Source organism: Dermacentor albipictus, chromosome 5, assembly GCF_038994185.2.
Source record: "Dermacentor albipictus isolate Rhodes 1998 colony chromosome 5, USDA_Dalb.pri_finalv2, whole genome shotgun sequence".
Classification (NCBI taxonomy): Eukaryota; Metazoa; Arthropoda; class Arachnida; order Ixodida; family Ixodidae; genus Dermacentor; species Dermacentor albipictus.
In genome coordinates, this window is record NC_091825.1 from 145014236 (window position 1) to 145027470 (window position 13235).

The 13235-nt window shown below is 42.4% G+C and overlaps 1 protein-coding gene across 1 annotated transcript; it reads right to left on the minus strand.

The window, feature by feature from the left end:
* Positions 1 to 3089: 3089 nt before the first annotated feature.
* On the minus strand, positions 3090 to 13128 carry LOC135906304 (NADPH-dependent diflavin oxidoreductase 1-like). The gene is made up of 5 exons (XM_065437636.2): positions 12153 to 13128; positions 11373 to 11598; positions 9520 to 9831; positions 4134 to 4448; positions 3090 to 3395 (listed from the first exon to the last, which is right to left on the minus strand). Exons 1-5 carry the CDS (start codon positions 12838 to 12840, stop codon positions 3173 to 3175), a joined length of 1764 nt encoding a protein of 587 aa, XP_065293708.1. The 5' UTR covers positions 12841 to 13128; the 3' UTR covers positions 3090 to 3172.
* Positions 13129 to 13235: the final 107 nt, after the last annotated feature.

The following is a 13235-nucleotide window of genomic DNA, read 5'->3' on the forward strand; positions in this document are numbered from 1 at the left end:
TGTGTCTCAAGAGATTCCGGCCGACGGCTAGGGGCGACGGGGGAGATCGAGGGCACGATCCTCTCCTGACGCGTTCGTTGACTGGTGTTTTAATAAGTGGTTTCTCTAGCTCTCTTTCCCACAGACTTTTTGAAGCAACGAAAATTACGTCATCACGTACCTGACACGGCGGCACCCGACCATTTTCAGGACGAACGGGTCCACCCGTTTCTAAGCCGTTTCCTTCACGAGAAGGGTGTATACGCTTTTGCTGAGCTATATATCACCTCAGCAGCAAAGTTCAGACGTTATCTCGGCGGTCTCTCTCTCTCTCTCTCTCTCTCTCTCTCTCTCTCTCTCTCTATATATATATATATATATATATATATATATATATATATATATATATATATATGTATGTATGTATATATATATATATATTTATATTTATATATATATGACTGGTTCATGATATTGAGAAATAAAGGCCAGGCTATATATACACTCTTACGCAAACTTTGCCTAAGAGTGTACACTTTTAAGCACAATTACACACTTTGGATCGTATCTTCCCACACAATGATAATCGTAATCTGTCTTGTCCGCATTTCCTTTTTTTAAAGCTGCGAGCCCGGTACTTCCAAGTCACGAACGGCATGCACATTATCAGCATGGCAGAGCATTCTCGACAGGAAAGTAGCAAGCGCAGCGTTTTCAAGAAAGGAAATGCAAGCAAGACAGCTGACGATCCATTATATGGCAGGATATGACCCAAAAGGTGTAAATTTAAGAGTGTACACTTTAAAAACATTTGCACCTTTTAGGGTGTACATTTGCAACACAGCGATAATCGTCATTTGCACTCATAGACAAAGTTACACCCTTTGGGGTGTATCTCTGCCACACAACAATAATCGTCATCTGCCTTGCTTGCGTTTCCTTTCTTGAAAACACCGCGCCTGCTACTTTCCTGTTGTCAATGCTACGTCATGCTGATAACGTGCATGCCGTTCGTTACTGGGAGGTACCGGGCTCACCGCCTTAAAGAAAGGAAATGTGGACAAGAAAAATGACGATTATTGTTGTGTGCCTACGCTGATGGCAAAGAATTCTGTGGAGTGCTCTTAGTTGCACTGCCAAGAAAGCATATTACTGAAAATCCAGTAGGGCTTTCCAAACAAGTAAGCAATGCTGGGACCAGGCACGTGGCTCAATCTAGACAGATTGGCAACTACATACTGATACACCTTTCAAAGCAATATACATGCAAATTATTTGCAACTACTTTCGCAGTTCCTACATGGTGCTCGGCAGCCGCAAATTATGCAGCGACTTACTTTGGTTCAGGAATTAAGGTCCCCCCCTCCCCTTTTCTTTTTGATTTAAAAAGCATGCACCCCCCTTTTTGATAAACTTGTATTCAGAAGAGACATAACAGCCTGCAGTCTTTTCAAGCAGACCTAGCTCCTGTGTAAATGTTACCGACAAGACAGCTTCTATATGTACTGTTTCCAGATAATGTCAACAACTTTATAAGCTAAATTTTTATTGGAATGACCTGCATACAGTTCACCAAATGCTCATCTGCACCTTGGAAACTTATCGACCAGAAATGCAAGCTACCTAGCTTGCAAATTAAAAAAGTCAATTGCTTACTATGTGTATTCATAATTTTCTCACAAATGACGCAAGCACCCCATTACACCTCCATGACAGGCACATTACTAGACCTGATGTAGTGCTCCTTCAACATGTAATGGTACAGCTCCACAGCAGAAGTCTATGCCTCCTTTGAAAGAGCCCTCAAACATTTCTCAGACATTGTTTTAATTCAACTATGTCTTTATTGCACTTGAACATATTATTCTCAAGTATTCATAGATATATTCACAAAACATATCTTTCGTAAGCATCGCCTAAGTTTGGTCCGTGCCATTACTTTAGTCTTGTTCACATGCAGCTGGCTACCACAAGAGACAGGTGTTCAGCCAACGAGGAAAGCTCTTACAAAAGAGAAGTTTATGAATACATTCCCAAATTTACATATGCATACACTACTACTCATCTTACATATATGGTATATGTAAGTGCACATACTGGCACTGATGCCCGAATATTACTTTGGGAGCTTCTTCGGAAACATATAAAGGAAAATGTATTTTTGTACATATCTACAACACATATGAATATATACATTCAATACATATACATATATGACAGCCAAAGAAATTCAGGAGAGATTTGGATGTAAATAGGCAGCCCTCATTTTCACCAATGATACAAAAATATTCTGCTCAGCTGTAAATGCAACCAACAGCACAGAAAAAGAACATAAGGACAAGATGACTATGATAAAACCTCAAGTGAGTCTACTAGCCTACCGTAAGCCATGGTTTAGTACTATAATAGATCTCGTTCTGTGCCAACAATAAGAATTCAGCGCGAGCACCGCTCTATGCGCCTTTGCACTCCAAAATATAGTTGACGAGAAACACAGATATTGAAAGTTTGCCTCCACTGTGATGCCATGGAAATTAGCTTATGTAAATGGCTACCACATGTATACAAATTCTCTTTGACTTAGGAGAGTGGTCTACTTGCCACTTCATTTTTAGGTTCTCATTGACTATATATCTGTAGACGACTGGAAGCATAAAGCGATGTGTGTTTGTCATGGACACTGTTGCAAGTGAAACTAAATGTTACATCAATCGCTCATTCCTTTATTATTACTTACTATTATTAGACAAAGCTAAAATACATAGTAAATGTTCCTTTCGAGGCAAAGATTGTGCCAGGCTCATGCTTTAAGCACATCAGTGTTGGCTCGATTAGACACTGGCTTCCTGATGCAGTGATCCTGTTTTTTATAGCAGACAATGTGCCAACAGTAAACAGCTAAGTGCTTATGAATCTGGCCATAATATTGCTTCATCATCACCATTGCGTGAGTGCTTTTTGTCGGTATTAATAATTGGTGCATCACTGAATGTTCCACTGTTGGCAGGAGTGTGAGTGGAAGGGAAGCGCTTGCTTGCAAAACTGCCGACATGCAAGAAGGTGGGGTAAATAAAATGAACAAGACTATGCTCATGACATCAGCGTGGCCATTTGACACGAAGAAAACACATTTCCAGATGTTTGACTCAGCACTCCTGTTACAACAATCATGCCACTGTGAATTGAAAGTATGCTAAGACCAGGCTTCTATCTGGAGTCGGCTTGATTTTTCAAGGTCTTTCAGTAGTTCCTCAGCATTTCTGTCACTGGAAGAGTCAGACTTGACCACAGCCTTGAAAGCATCACGCACACTGTGCACCATGTTCTTTGCATTGCCGGCGATGTACACAACTCCACCACTGTGCAGCAGCTTTCTAACCTTGTCCTTAAGCTCGGCAATACGATGCTGGACGTAACTGAAAAATAAAAAAATCCCAGTTCAAGACACTTGATCCTAGAGTATGTGGCTATGGTGTAGGACCCTCAGTGACGTTGCAAAGGTGGAGTGCATTCAATCACTTGCAGCAAGATTCATTTCATCAGACAACAAAGCTATATTGTCACTCTCTAACATATAAATTGACCTCCAGTTTGAGCCCCTCCATCTGTGATGAGAAACAGGAGGTTTAGAGCCCTTATATATGCTCTATAACAGCAAATAAAGTTAGCAATGCGACAAACATTTGTTTCCTCCATTAGAAGGATTGCTGCACATAAAGAAGGCGAAAAGGTTCACTAGATATGACGCTAGAACACCAAGGCTGTCCTGAAAAATCGCACCCCTCCTTCCAAATATATATATATATATATATATACATATATATATAAAAACCAATACAACTTCAAAGGCAAGTGGAATTTCTTGGAAACACCTGGTTTCTGGCAGAAACTTGATGGCCCTGTGCCAAGATTCTGAGCACCCAATACATACAGCTGTATTTAATAACGTGACTGAACATCTGCAATAATGAGTTAATGAAGAAAACCAGGCTTGTTGGTGCATTTTCAACAGTAAAAATTAATGGGTTTAGCACACTAAATGACAATGGACGAGAAGTTAACTAGTTGAAGTTAGAACTCCATCATGTCTGTTTCTTCTCATCCGCTGTCTTTTATTGCATATAAGTTTGTGTGAACCTGCATTATTGACTTACATTTTGTGTTCCTGGTCACGAGAAAAAGCCGTCACCAAGTCAAGCAGCCCTTCCTCCACGAGTTGGGTCCATTCACTCTCAAAAAAGAAGTCCCCTCTTGCATTACGAGAGCCAAAAAAGAGAAGGTTTTGACCAATGCCTCGATGGGTACGGTCCTGGATCATTCCATGAAATGGCGCGCAACCTGTGCCTGGTCCCACCATGATGGCAGGTGCCCCATCAGGAGGCATCCGAAGGCTGCCCTTCTTCGTTGCAATTTTTAGAGTTGGTCGAATGCAGGGATCAAGGCTGGCCAGGAAGGTGGTGCAAAGACCCCTGCACCATTGCATTACAACTTCAATATATGTCATCTTTGAGTAGCAGCAAAAAAATTTCGCTGACGATTATGATACTCCCTAATGCGAAATTTGAGCATAGCTCTATACATTTTTTTATTTCACAATATATTAGTTGGTGCAGACAATCCATCTCGTGCGGCACATTGCAAATGGAGTGAAGTATGGTGCAACTTCCTCGCTAACCAGGAGATCACGAGAGGCAGTGTGTGGGTAACGCATGGGCACAATTCACAGCAGCATTGCAGACAGACCTCTCAGTGGTGTTTGCGTACCACAAGAATATAGGAAAGAAAGGACGGAAACGAGTAAAGAGCACTTTTTACTCGTCTCTGTCCTTCCTTTCCTACATTCATGTGCTATGCAAATACTGCTGTCATGGACCACAACCAACTCACCCAAGCTTCTACCCTAAGACCTCTCAGATGACATACGCCATCTCGCAGCCATCGTCGCTGCAGTGCTCGTCTTGCATGGCACTACGCTTTCCTTCTCACGCTTTCGCCATACCCTCCTCCTTCGCTTTCTGCCTCATGGTTCCGCTGCACCATCCTCCTCCGCTTTCCTTCTCACACTCCCTTCGCTATCGCCGTTTTTCATCCTCCACTGAGCTCCGCGTTTGCTCATTCATCCTTTGCTGTTCTCGTTTGCTCAGTAACGCCGACGTTCGCCACAGGAACGGGTGCCTAAGTACTGCGCTCTAGAATTTGTGCAGAAACTACAGGCAATGATTGTCAATGTAAATGAATAGCCTGAACAAATGAGAGCGTGAGCAGACAAAAGAGCGAATGGGAGAGACAGACAGAACAAACAAGTGAATGAGAGAGAGAACAAACATTTTTCTTGCAAAGTCCAACAAGCGACTACTGGCCAAGCATGAAAACATCCAAAAGAGCCAAAGAAAGCTATGAACTTTAAAAAAATGTCTGTATTGAGGATATCGCCTCAAGACCTGCGTAGAGATGGAATGAAAATTTCGCCACACTCATATATTCAAAGTAAGGAGTCCAAACCGGCCTTGCAGTTGTAATAGAGAGGAGCATATGACATGAGGTGCCACTCAGCTATGTCTGCTTTGAAATGTAGCCAAGTTTACGGATGTCAAAGTCAAGGTTTTGGAGGGTAGAGTGAAATGTCTTGGTTACATAAAATTTGTGAAACATTATTAAAAAATGTCATGAAAACAGGTTTGGGCTAACTAGAATGCATTGTTTCTGCTTTTATCACTTTGTGTGATGGCAGTTTAATTTTGATGGCTGTGCTTGGATTGGTGTCTGCTCCATATTTAGCGAAAGAATTCACAGCTGTGCGAAATTGCTGCTCTCGAGCTAACATTAGAAGTAAGTTTATACTTGCTTCCTTTTCCATTTTCATTTAATTTGTTCGCAATAGCCTGTCACAAATGTGTATAGGCCACTGCACTCCTCGCTGAAATGTGCCAATGCCGCAGTATTTGCAGGCGGCCCTGGTAAAACCTCAATTCACTGCAGGAGAGTGCTGTCAAACACAGCACCAATGCACCAAGAAGTTGGTGCGCTTTGGTAATGAGAGCAGTGGAACCTACACTTTTGCAACAGGCTGTGTGCATGATAAAGGAGACTATGAAGGCCGAAAGAAGTGGCAAGATGAAACAATGTTAGTGTATCAAAAAGTGGCAAGGCACTTCTGAAGAAGATCGTAAAACCAAGAAGCTGAGGAACAAATGAGTAAGTTGATGAGGTGAGATGGAAGCAACCCGTGATGATAGCGCTCCATATCTAATGATTCACATTGACCTCTTCAGGTGGCAATTAATTCTGTCCACTAAAAAATTTTGTTTCATCTAATTTTTTCGCATCTTCAGAACATGAAAAGTGAACTCTGCAGAACGGATGAAAAGTTTATTTTTAGTGAATTTCGTCAAACATACAGAACACATACTTCATGTGAGAACTCTACAGGAACATGAAATATGAAAACATAAACTAAGTAGAACTTCGTTGACAGGTTTCAGAAAAGACCACGAGAAAAAAACGTACTAACAGGGAAAATGTATGATCCGAAGTAACAAAATATTGACGGACTCAACTATTGACATCTACGTACATAATGCAAAGCGTCGTGCCGATATCGTTGCGGCACGAGACGCCGACGCACGTCCAGATGGTGGTGCTCCAGCGACCCGAGTCGCATTTTGTCGTTTTCCTCATAGCGTGTTGTTTTAAGAGGGCGACGGGAAACTGAAACGAAACCCAAGCTGGTGGGCGATGCCGGATGCCACCGAAGCGAAACATGATGCCCACATGGAAAGGCGGCGCATTTTGATAACCACCTACTAAAGGCATTGGTAGCGTACTAAAGTACGCTACCAATGTGATTACACACCATGTGCTGTGGAAAGGATAGGCGAAGTTGCTTATCGCAATAGGTTTGACGGTGATAGCTGTGAATGAGGCATGCGACGACCTGGGCGGAGATTTACTGGTGCCGGAATAAGAAACTGTGCGCTTCGTCGCTTTCATGTGAGGCGGGCGGCTATACTGTTAAATACTGTTAAATACTGTTATCGACCTCGCGTGCCTCGCGCCTTTTCTTGTTCACATGGGATCTAGCGGCATGAAAACATACGATCGCAGCCTGCAGCAGGCAACGGCGGCGCATTTCGGTTATCGCTTATTAAAAGCGTGCGCTACGCTTACGACGACACCACGCGCTGTGAAACAGGAGAAGATGCTTATCGCTATAGGATTGGTGGTAATAGCTGTGAATTCTGCGTGCAATGACCCTGGAGAAGATTTGCTGGCACCGAAATGAGAAACTGAGTGCATGCCGGAATTTCCACATGATACGGGTGGGCGAGTATAGCTGCCGCAGCGGGCAGCTATATTGTATACCATTCTCGATCGTGCACACTTCGCACATTTTCTTTTTTTCTTTGTTTACACGGGATCTAGTGGCCAGAAAACGTATCACACAATCACAGTTTGGCAATGCACTGAACGTTGTGCCGAAAAATCGTGTTTTTCAGGAACGTACAAACCGATAAGAAATGAGCTAACTCTGCTGGGTCATTTTTTGTGTTCTCGATTGCGAACGTTGGCACAGGGAAAGCGTACGTAACAAAAACATATCAACGGGGTTTTACTGTATTTAATGTCTAGCACACTAGAAAAGCACCCATTAAACCGCTTGAAATATACGCTGAATGTAAAGCACTATGGAGAACAATGAAATAAGTGAACCCACTATGTGATGACGTACTGATACAGAGAACGAACACTCTTATGTACACCTTCCAACTAATTTTACTAAAACAACTTACACATGTTATTTGAATTTGCAGCACTCATCCAATCGGAAGTACATCAAAAAGTTTGGAAGGCATTTTAAATATAGTTTTCCTTAGTGCTCTTGCTTCTTATGCACTATCTTGACACGTACAATTGTGCACACAGTATTAGAAAGGATTAAAGGTGTATGAACATCGAAAATGTTGAGCGCATATTATTACTTAGCATACTACTATACCTGCAGTTGACTCAAGTGGCAGCAGACTTTGCCAATGAGAAATATATTATGTAGTAACAGTTTCTTACAGAGCGGTTTGTGTGTCTTCAAGTATGAAACCTACAATAATGAATAACAATGTGGCATTCAGCGACAGTTGCAGGGACGTAGCACAAGGTATAAAAGTTCACATACTTTTAACTTTAGTTAAAGGACAGAAAGTTAGCTGAGCTGGCACACCTTTTTTTGGTGATGAAAGGAAGGAGAAAATGCTTACACCTGTAGTAAATACACAGGAACATTGCTTCCTCTCTTCTCCTATCTTTCTTTTATTCCTTTTTTCTCTCTCTCTCTCTCTCTCTCTCTCCTTCTATTGAGAGAGTAAATTAAAACACCAGCTAGACACCATATATTTTTAGGTTATAACATCATGCACATGTCTGCCCACAGTAAACTGAAACAACTTGGTAGCAATATCTTAGTTGGAAACAAACTCGGGAGCATTTTCAAGACCCTTGCATTCTATTTAGCATTGAGCCTTTCTTTTTTTTTTCAATATAAAAGAAAAAAGCAAGAGGCACTAAGTTCATTGCAAGTAGGATATAATTTACTTGAGACATAGTAGCACCATAAATCAAAACGAGTGTATGCCCATGTATATGCACCTATATCTATCATACTTTGGCCCCTGAATAAAGAAGCTGAAGTTTATCACCTGCCCTGTTGATTTCTTTGTGTTATGTCTTTTTGTTGTGCTATTACATATCAAGCAAAAACTTATTAGGATGTCTTTACCTCTTTGTGCACTGAATAGCTTGTATAAGCTCCCCTGGACATATCATGTTATGTAACTAGGACAAGCATTTCCGCTGCTTCATGACAATGCTAAATGCATGGCAATCATAATTTTGATGACTGAAAACATTTTGGTTGACATGCCACCAAAAGCACTAACAGTCTTTCTTTATAAGTTAATTTACTTATACTGCCATCACAAGCATGGTTTCAACCATGCTTGAGTCAATTCAGACCAAATTTATGCAGAATGGGTGCTGCCATGTGGTAATTTTCATGCATGCTTGTTTGAATGATTCATCTAGTCTCGATTTAACTGCACTGAGTTCACTTGAAAAGTTCAACACAAGATGATACTAATGAGGACAGAAAATGCCTTTGTGACAGCAGACAATCTTGTTTGATTAAAGCTGGTTCACACAATGGATTGAATCTCTTAGGTATTCATTCTGCAGAAAAACCATGGTGTGACTCACTGCCATGAAATTACACTGCACCTAACATGTAAATGTACCCTTAATTTGATAGACTATGCAAGCAACACATTAACAATAATGTATGTGTTTCACTTGAACACAGAACTGTCATGCATCACATAACAAAGGCTGTATTCTTATGCCCAGTCCCTTCTGCATTGCTTGCACGTCTTCTGTACTAGGCGCAAGCTTGTGTAGGTGTATTGTGAATTGGTTCCTTTCTGCCCATACTCTTAAGTCAGTTTTCACAAATGTGAGCATCAAAATACACACAACTCTTTCTATTTACCATACCTACGTGGCTTCTTCAGCTTGGTGCGGAAGTTGACGATCGCTGCTAGAATGTGGATCTGCCCTGGGTGGCAAAGCAATGAGTTGGCAATGGAAAATGAGCGTGGGCGGATGGGTGGAATCAAATCAAACAGGTATGCCAATGGTACATTTGCTGTGGTGTGAGGGAAGTCGGCAAACACCTCCAGCACAGTTCGCCGTGGCCGAATGGCATAGTCCACAAGCTCCTCTTGGCCAGTGGCGGTGCTGAACTCCCGAAGGCGATCCTTCTCGAGGGTGTCATCGCCAAAGTGCCAAAAGAGCTCAAAGAAAGACCTGCGTAGTGAAAAGAGATGTGTAGGAGCAACTCTCATGTTAAGGTTTCTCTGGAGCTGGCACTTCTAAAGCTTCTGCAGAAACTGCATGTGGGTGCAGCAGATTGCTGCTGCTGCCTCACAGTGAGTACAAAGACTAAGAATCTCATAGTGTAAAAACTAATGTCTCATTCAAGCAGCACACAGGGCGACAAAGCTAAACAATAAGCTCAGATAAACTGTTTCATGGTTGTTTCAAACAGCAAAAGTGTCACTTTTGCTGAGAACCTTGGGTATGCACACAGCTTTTTAATAGACAGAGAGAACGACATAGGAAAGTTTTAGTTTTTGTGTAAAGTTTGTTGTAGTTTGTGCATAAATTAACCATCACAGAACACGAGGGCACCACCTCCTCTATTTTTTCAATGCCAGTGCGATTGCTTACTCAGCAATGGAAGCCGTTGTTGCGTATTAGTTCAGTGAGTTGCCGTGATGCAATGCTACCCAGGTGGTATGACTGCTTGTATCATGCGTGCGTCTGAGCGTATGCCACCCAGATGGCACTCTCCCCCACGACCGTAAAGCAGGCACAAGTGCTAGCCATCGAGGGAGTAGGAAAGGACAATAGGAGAGGGTGGTGAATGGCTGCATCGGCCACATCTGGCTGGCATAGAAAAATACAGAGGAGGTGATGACCAGTGCCAGGATGCCGTGCCCATATGGGCTGAGCCTGAACCATTTTGCCCTATCAAGGAGGCTACTGATGGATTTGGAATAAAAACAGATTAGAATAGTTTTACGTTATCCTGGCACAGGTTACAGGTACCGGAGACGTAGACAGCAGCAGCAACAATGGTAGCAACATCTTGTAACGCTTTGTCCAATCATGATGCATCAGAGAACATTTTTGTGTTGTATGGATGTTCTTGTTGAAGGAAAATACAAACGAGCTGCATGTTGACGATTAAGTCACTGCCAATGCTTTACACTAGCAGCTAAGTAGAATATAGCTACTCGCTAAAATAATAGCGTGTCCTCTCTGGTTAAACTTTGCACCACAAGATGTGCTGCAAATCCAACTGCTCTTATCTACATCTCCGGTAATATTTAACTTAGCAAGGCTTCAAACAGTCCGGGAGGGCTTAATATTTGCATTTCAAGCCCCTTAAACCTCTCATTTGACAAATTTTTCTAAACTTCGTGCACAACTACTCAAAACGACTTTAACTTACAAATTATCTGGCAATCTTGTAAAGCCCTCTCAGTAAAGCTTCTGTAAAATCACACTTAGTAGCTGAAATTCTAGAAGCCACACTCAGTTACCAAGCTTGATATGTGAACATCATTAAAAGCAACACAAGAGGCTATGATATATCTCAATAGATCACCTAAACTGACAAGTAAACAAGTGCAATCACAAAATGTGTCTCTGACTGAGCACTTCAAAGGCAGCTGAAGCACATTATAGCTTTTCAGCGAGAAATGCCACTTTTTTCATGTGACATGATGCATAAAACAACAGCACCTGAATAGTAGTTGCAGGCAATTTATAAATGTGCTTACCTTTTTGGGATGCTTGTAAGGTCAAAGTACTTCCGAACGCATTCTCCAAATGAGACTTGCCTTGAGAAAAAATGTGGCAATAATGTGCCCTTTTCAGTAGGTGCAAGTGTCAAATACATGTCAGCTTTGCAGCTACTGAATAGTCTGAAAAACTCATTGGTGTCCTCTTCACAGTTCTCGGGGTAGACTACCACCACATCACCAGGCTCGAATGTAATCCGAGAAGCTGTTAATATAAAGGAAGGTAGGAATCAAATGGACCTTTCATCAAATGACATGCACAGCTCATGTCAGGTTATTTTCTAAGTCTATGAATGAATCAGCCTGCCACTCATATACTCACCCAAGACTGCCATTTTTAATTACAACCACACAACTTCAAGAGCGACATTAACTTTGGTGGTGGAGACGTGTTGTAAACATTCTTCCCCAACAACATAGATGGAAGTAGCAACACTTCATGACCTTAATTAAACTTTATTGTGCTACCTTGACATATCCTATTCCTTTAATTTCAACATCTTGCGGCACTTTCCTCCCCTGGCTCAAATTGTGACGTCACATGTTGTCCCATTCACTTAACTGTGATGTTCACTGCGCAGTATATTTCAGTAAAATTAACAGGCAAGGAACTTGGCCTGTGTGAGAACGTATGGGGGCCATGTAGACCACATATGCAAAGTTACACGTTACACAAAGTTACACAAAGGTATGCAAAGTTACAGGCCTCATATGCAAAGTTACACGGTGCGAGAAAGTGGTCAAAGAGAAACAACAAACCTTGAATGTCAAGTTTAATTAGTCGCACGTCCTGAAAGTGCTCGGCACTGGTGACTCGCTGATTGGAGACCACAGTGGCATCAAATAGCTTTTCACGGACAATGCCAGGCTGGCAGCTGATGCTTCTGTGTTCTACAGAAGTCGTGCCACATGCAATTCTGTACTTTGGTGCTGGTAAGATCTCTTCACTGACAGGCAAGCACCCGGGAGGAAGGGGATGCAAGCTTATTACAATTTTCCAGAATTCCTCCAGCCAGGGATCGAGCATTCCATCTGTTCCCAATTCATGCTGCTCATCAGCATACAAGGGGTTGAGCAGGCACTGAGCGCCTAGCTGAACCAGGCGTCTATGCAGGCGTTTTGCAGCGAAATTGAACTTCAAGTAAGAGGAATCTCCCAGGCCAACCACAGAATGACAAATTGTGTTCAGTGAATTCGGAGGCAGGCTTTTTCGCAGTAGGAACGACCAAAAATGCTTCATATTATCGGGTTCCTCGCCTTGTCCTGTGGTAGCGCAGACGAATAAAACTATTTTTTCCTTGATTAGCTCTATTAGAGGATAATCGTCCATGGGCAGGACAGTTACGTCGAACATGTACCGTCTCGCTTGTCTACCGATTCTTTCAGCGACGTCTTGAGCGGTGCCCGTCTGGCTCCCGTACAAGACCACGAATCGCCGGTCTAGCATGTCTCTACGGCAGTAGGTTTTTTTTCGCGCGTAGAGTTTTATATGGTTTGGGTGCACAAATGTTTGCGTGGATCAACACGAACGTGCTTCTATGCCCTAGCGTTTCTGGTTAAAACACACATTTGTTTTCTCGCAATAATGCCACAGGCGCGCTATTTATCCCTACAACGTCACCATTTCTGCCGTGTTTTGGTGGTCTGGCCATCTGGCGATAGCTTCAACCCACGTTTAACCCACAGCCTTGGTTGCCACAACCAATGCCTTGGTTGGCGTGAAAACCTATGCTGAAAACACCGCGTCTCAGCTATGTAGAACAACGAGCGTTGTGGGTTCCTTGAGACCCGCTGTCATGAGGCGCCTCTGGCGATGATAACGTTCAATACAGCCTCCGCTGT

What these genes read in the sequence shown, in the direction of transcription:
- LOC135906304 (XM_065437636.2), bottom strand. Translation starts at nt 12,840, where the DNA reads ATGCTAGACCGGCGATTCGTGGTCTTGTACGGGAGCCAGACGGGCACC. An exon ending in CTTACAAGCATCCCAAAAAG is followed by an intron (nt 9,832 to 11,372) that starts GTAAGCACATTT and finishes TTCACTACGCAG; the next exon opens with GTCTTTCTTTGAGCTCTTTT. An exon ending in CGTGACCAGGAACACAAAAT is followed by an intron (nt 3,396 to 4,133) that starts GTAAGTCAATAA and finishes TTTATTTTTCAG; the next exon opens with TTACGTCCAGCATCGTATTG.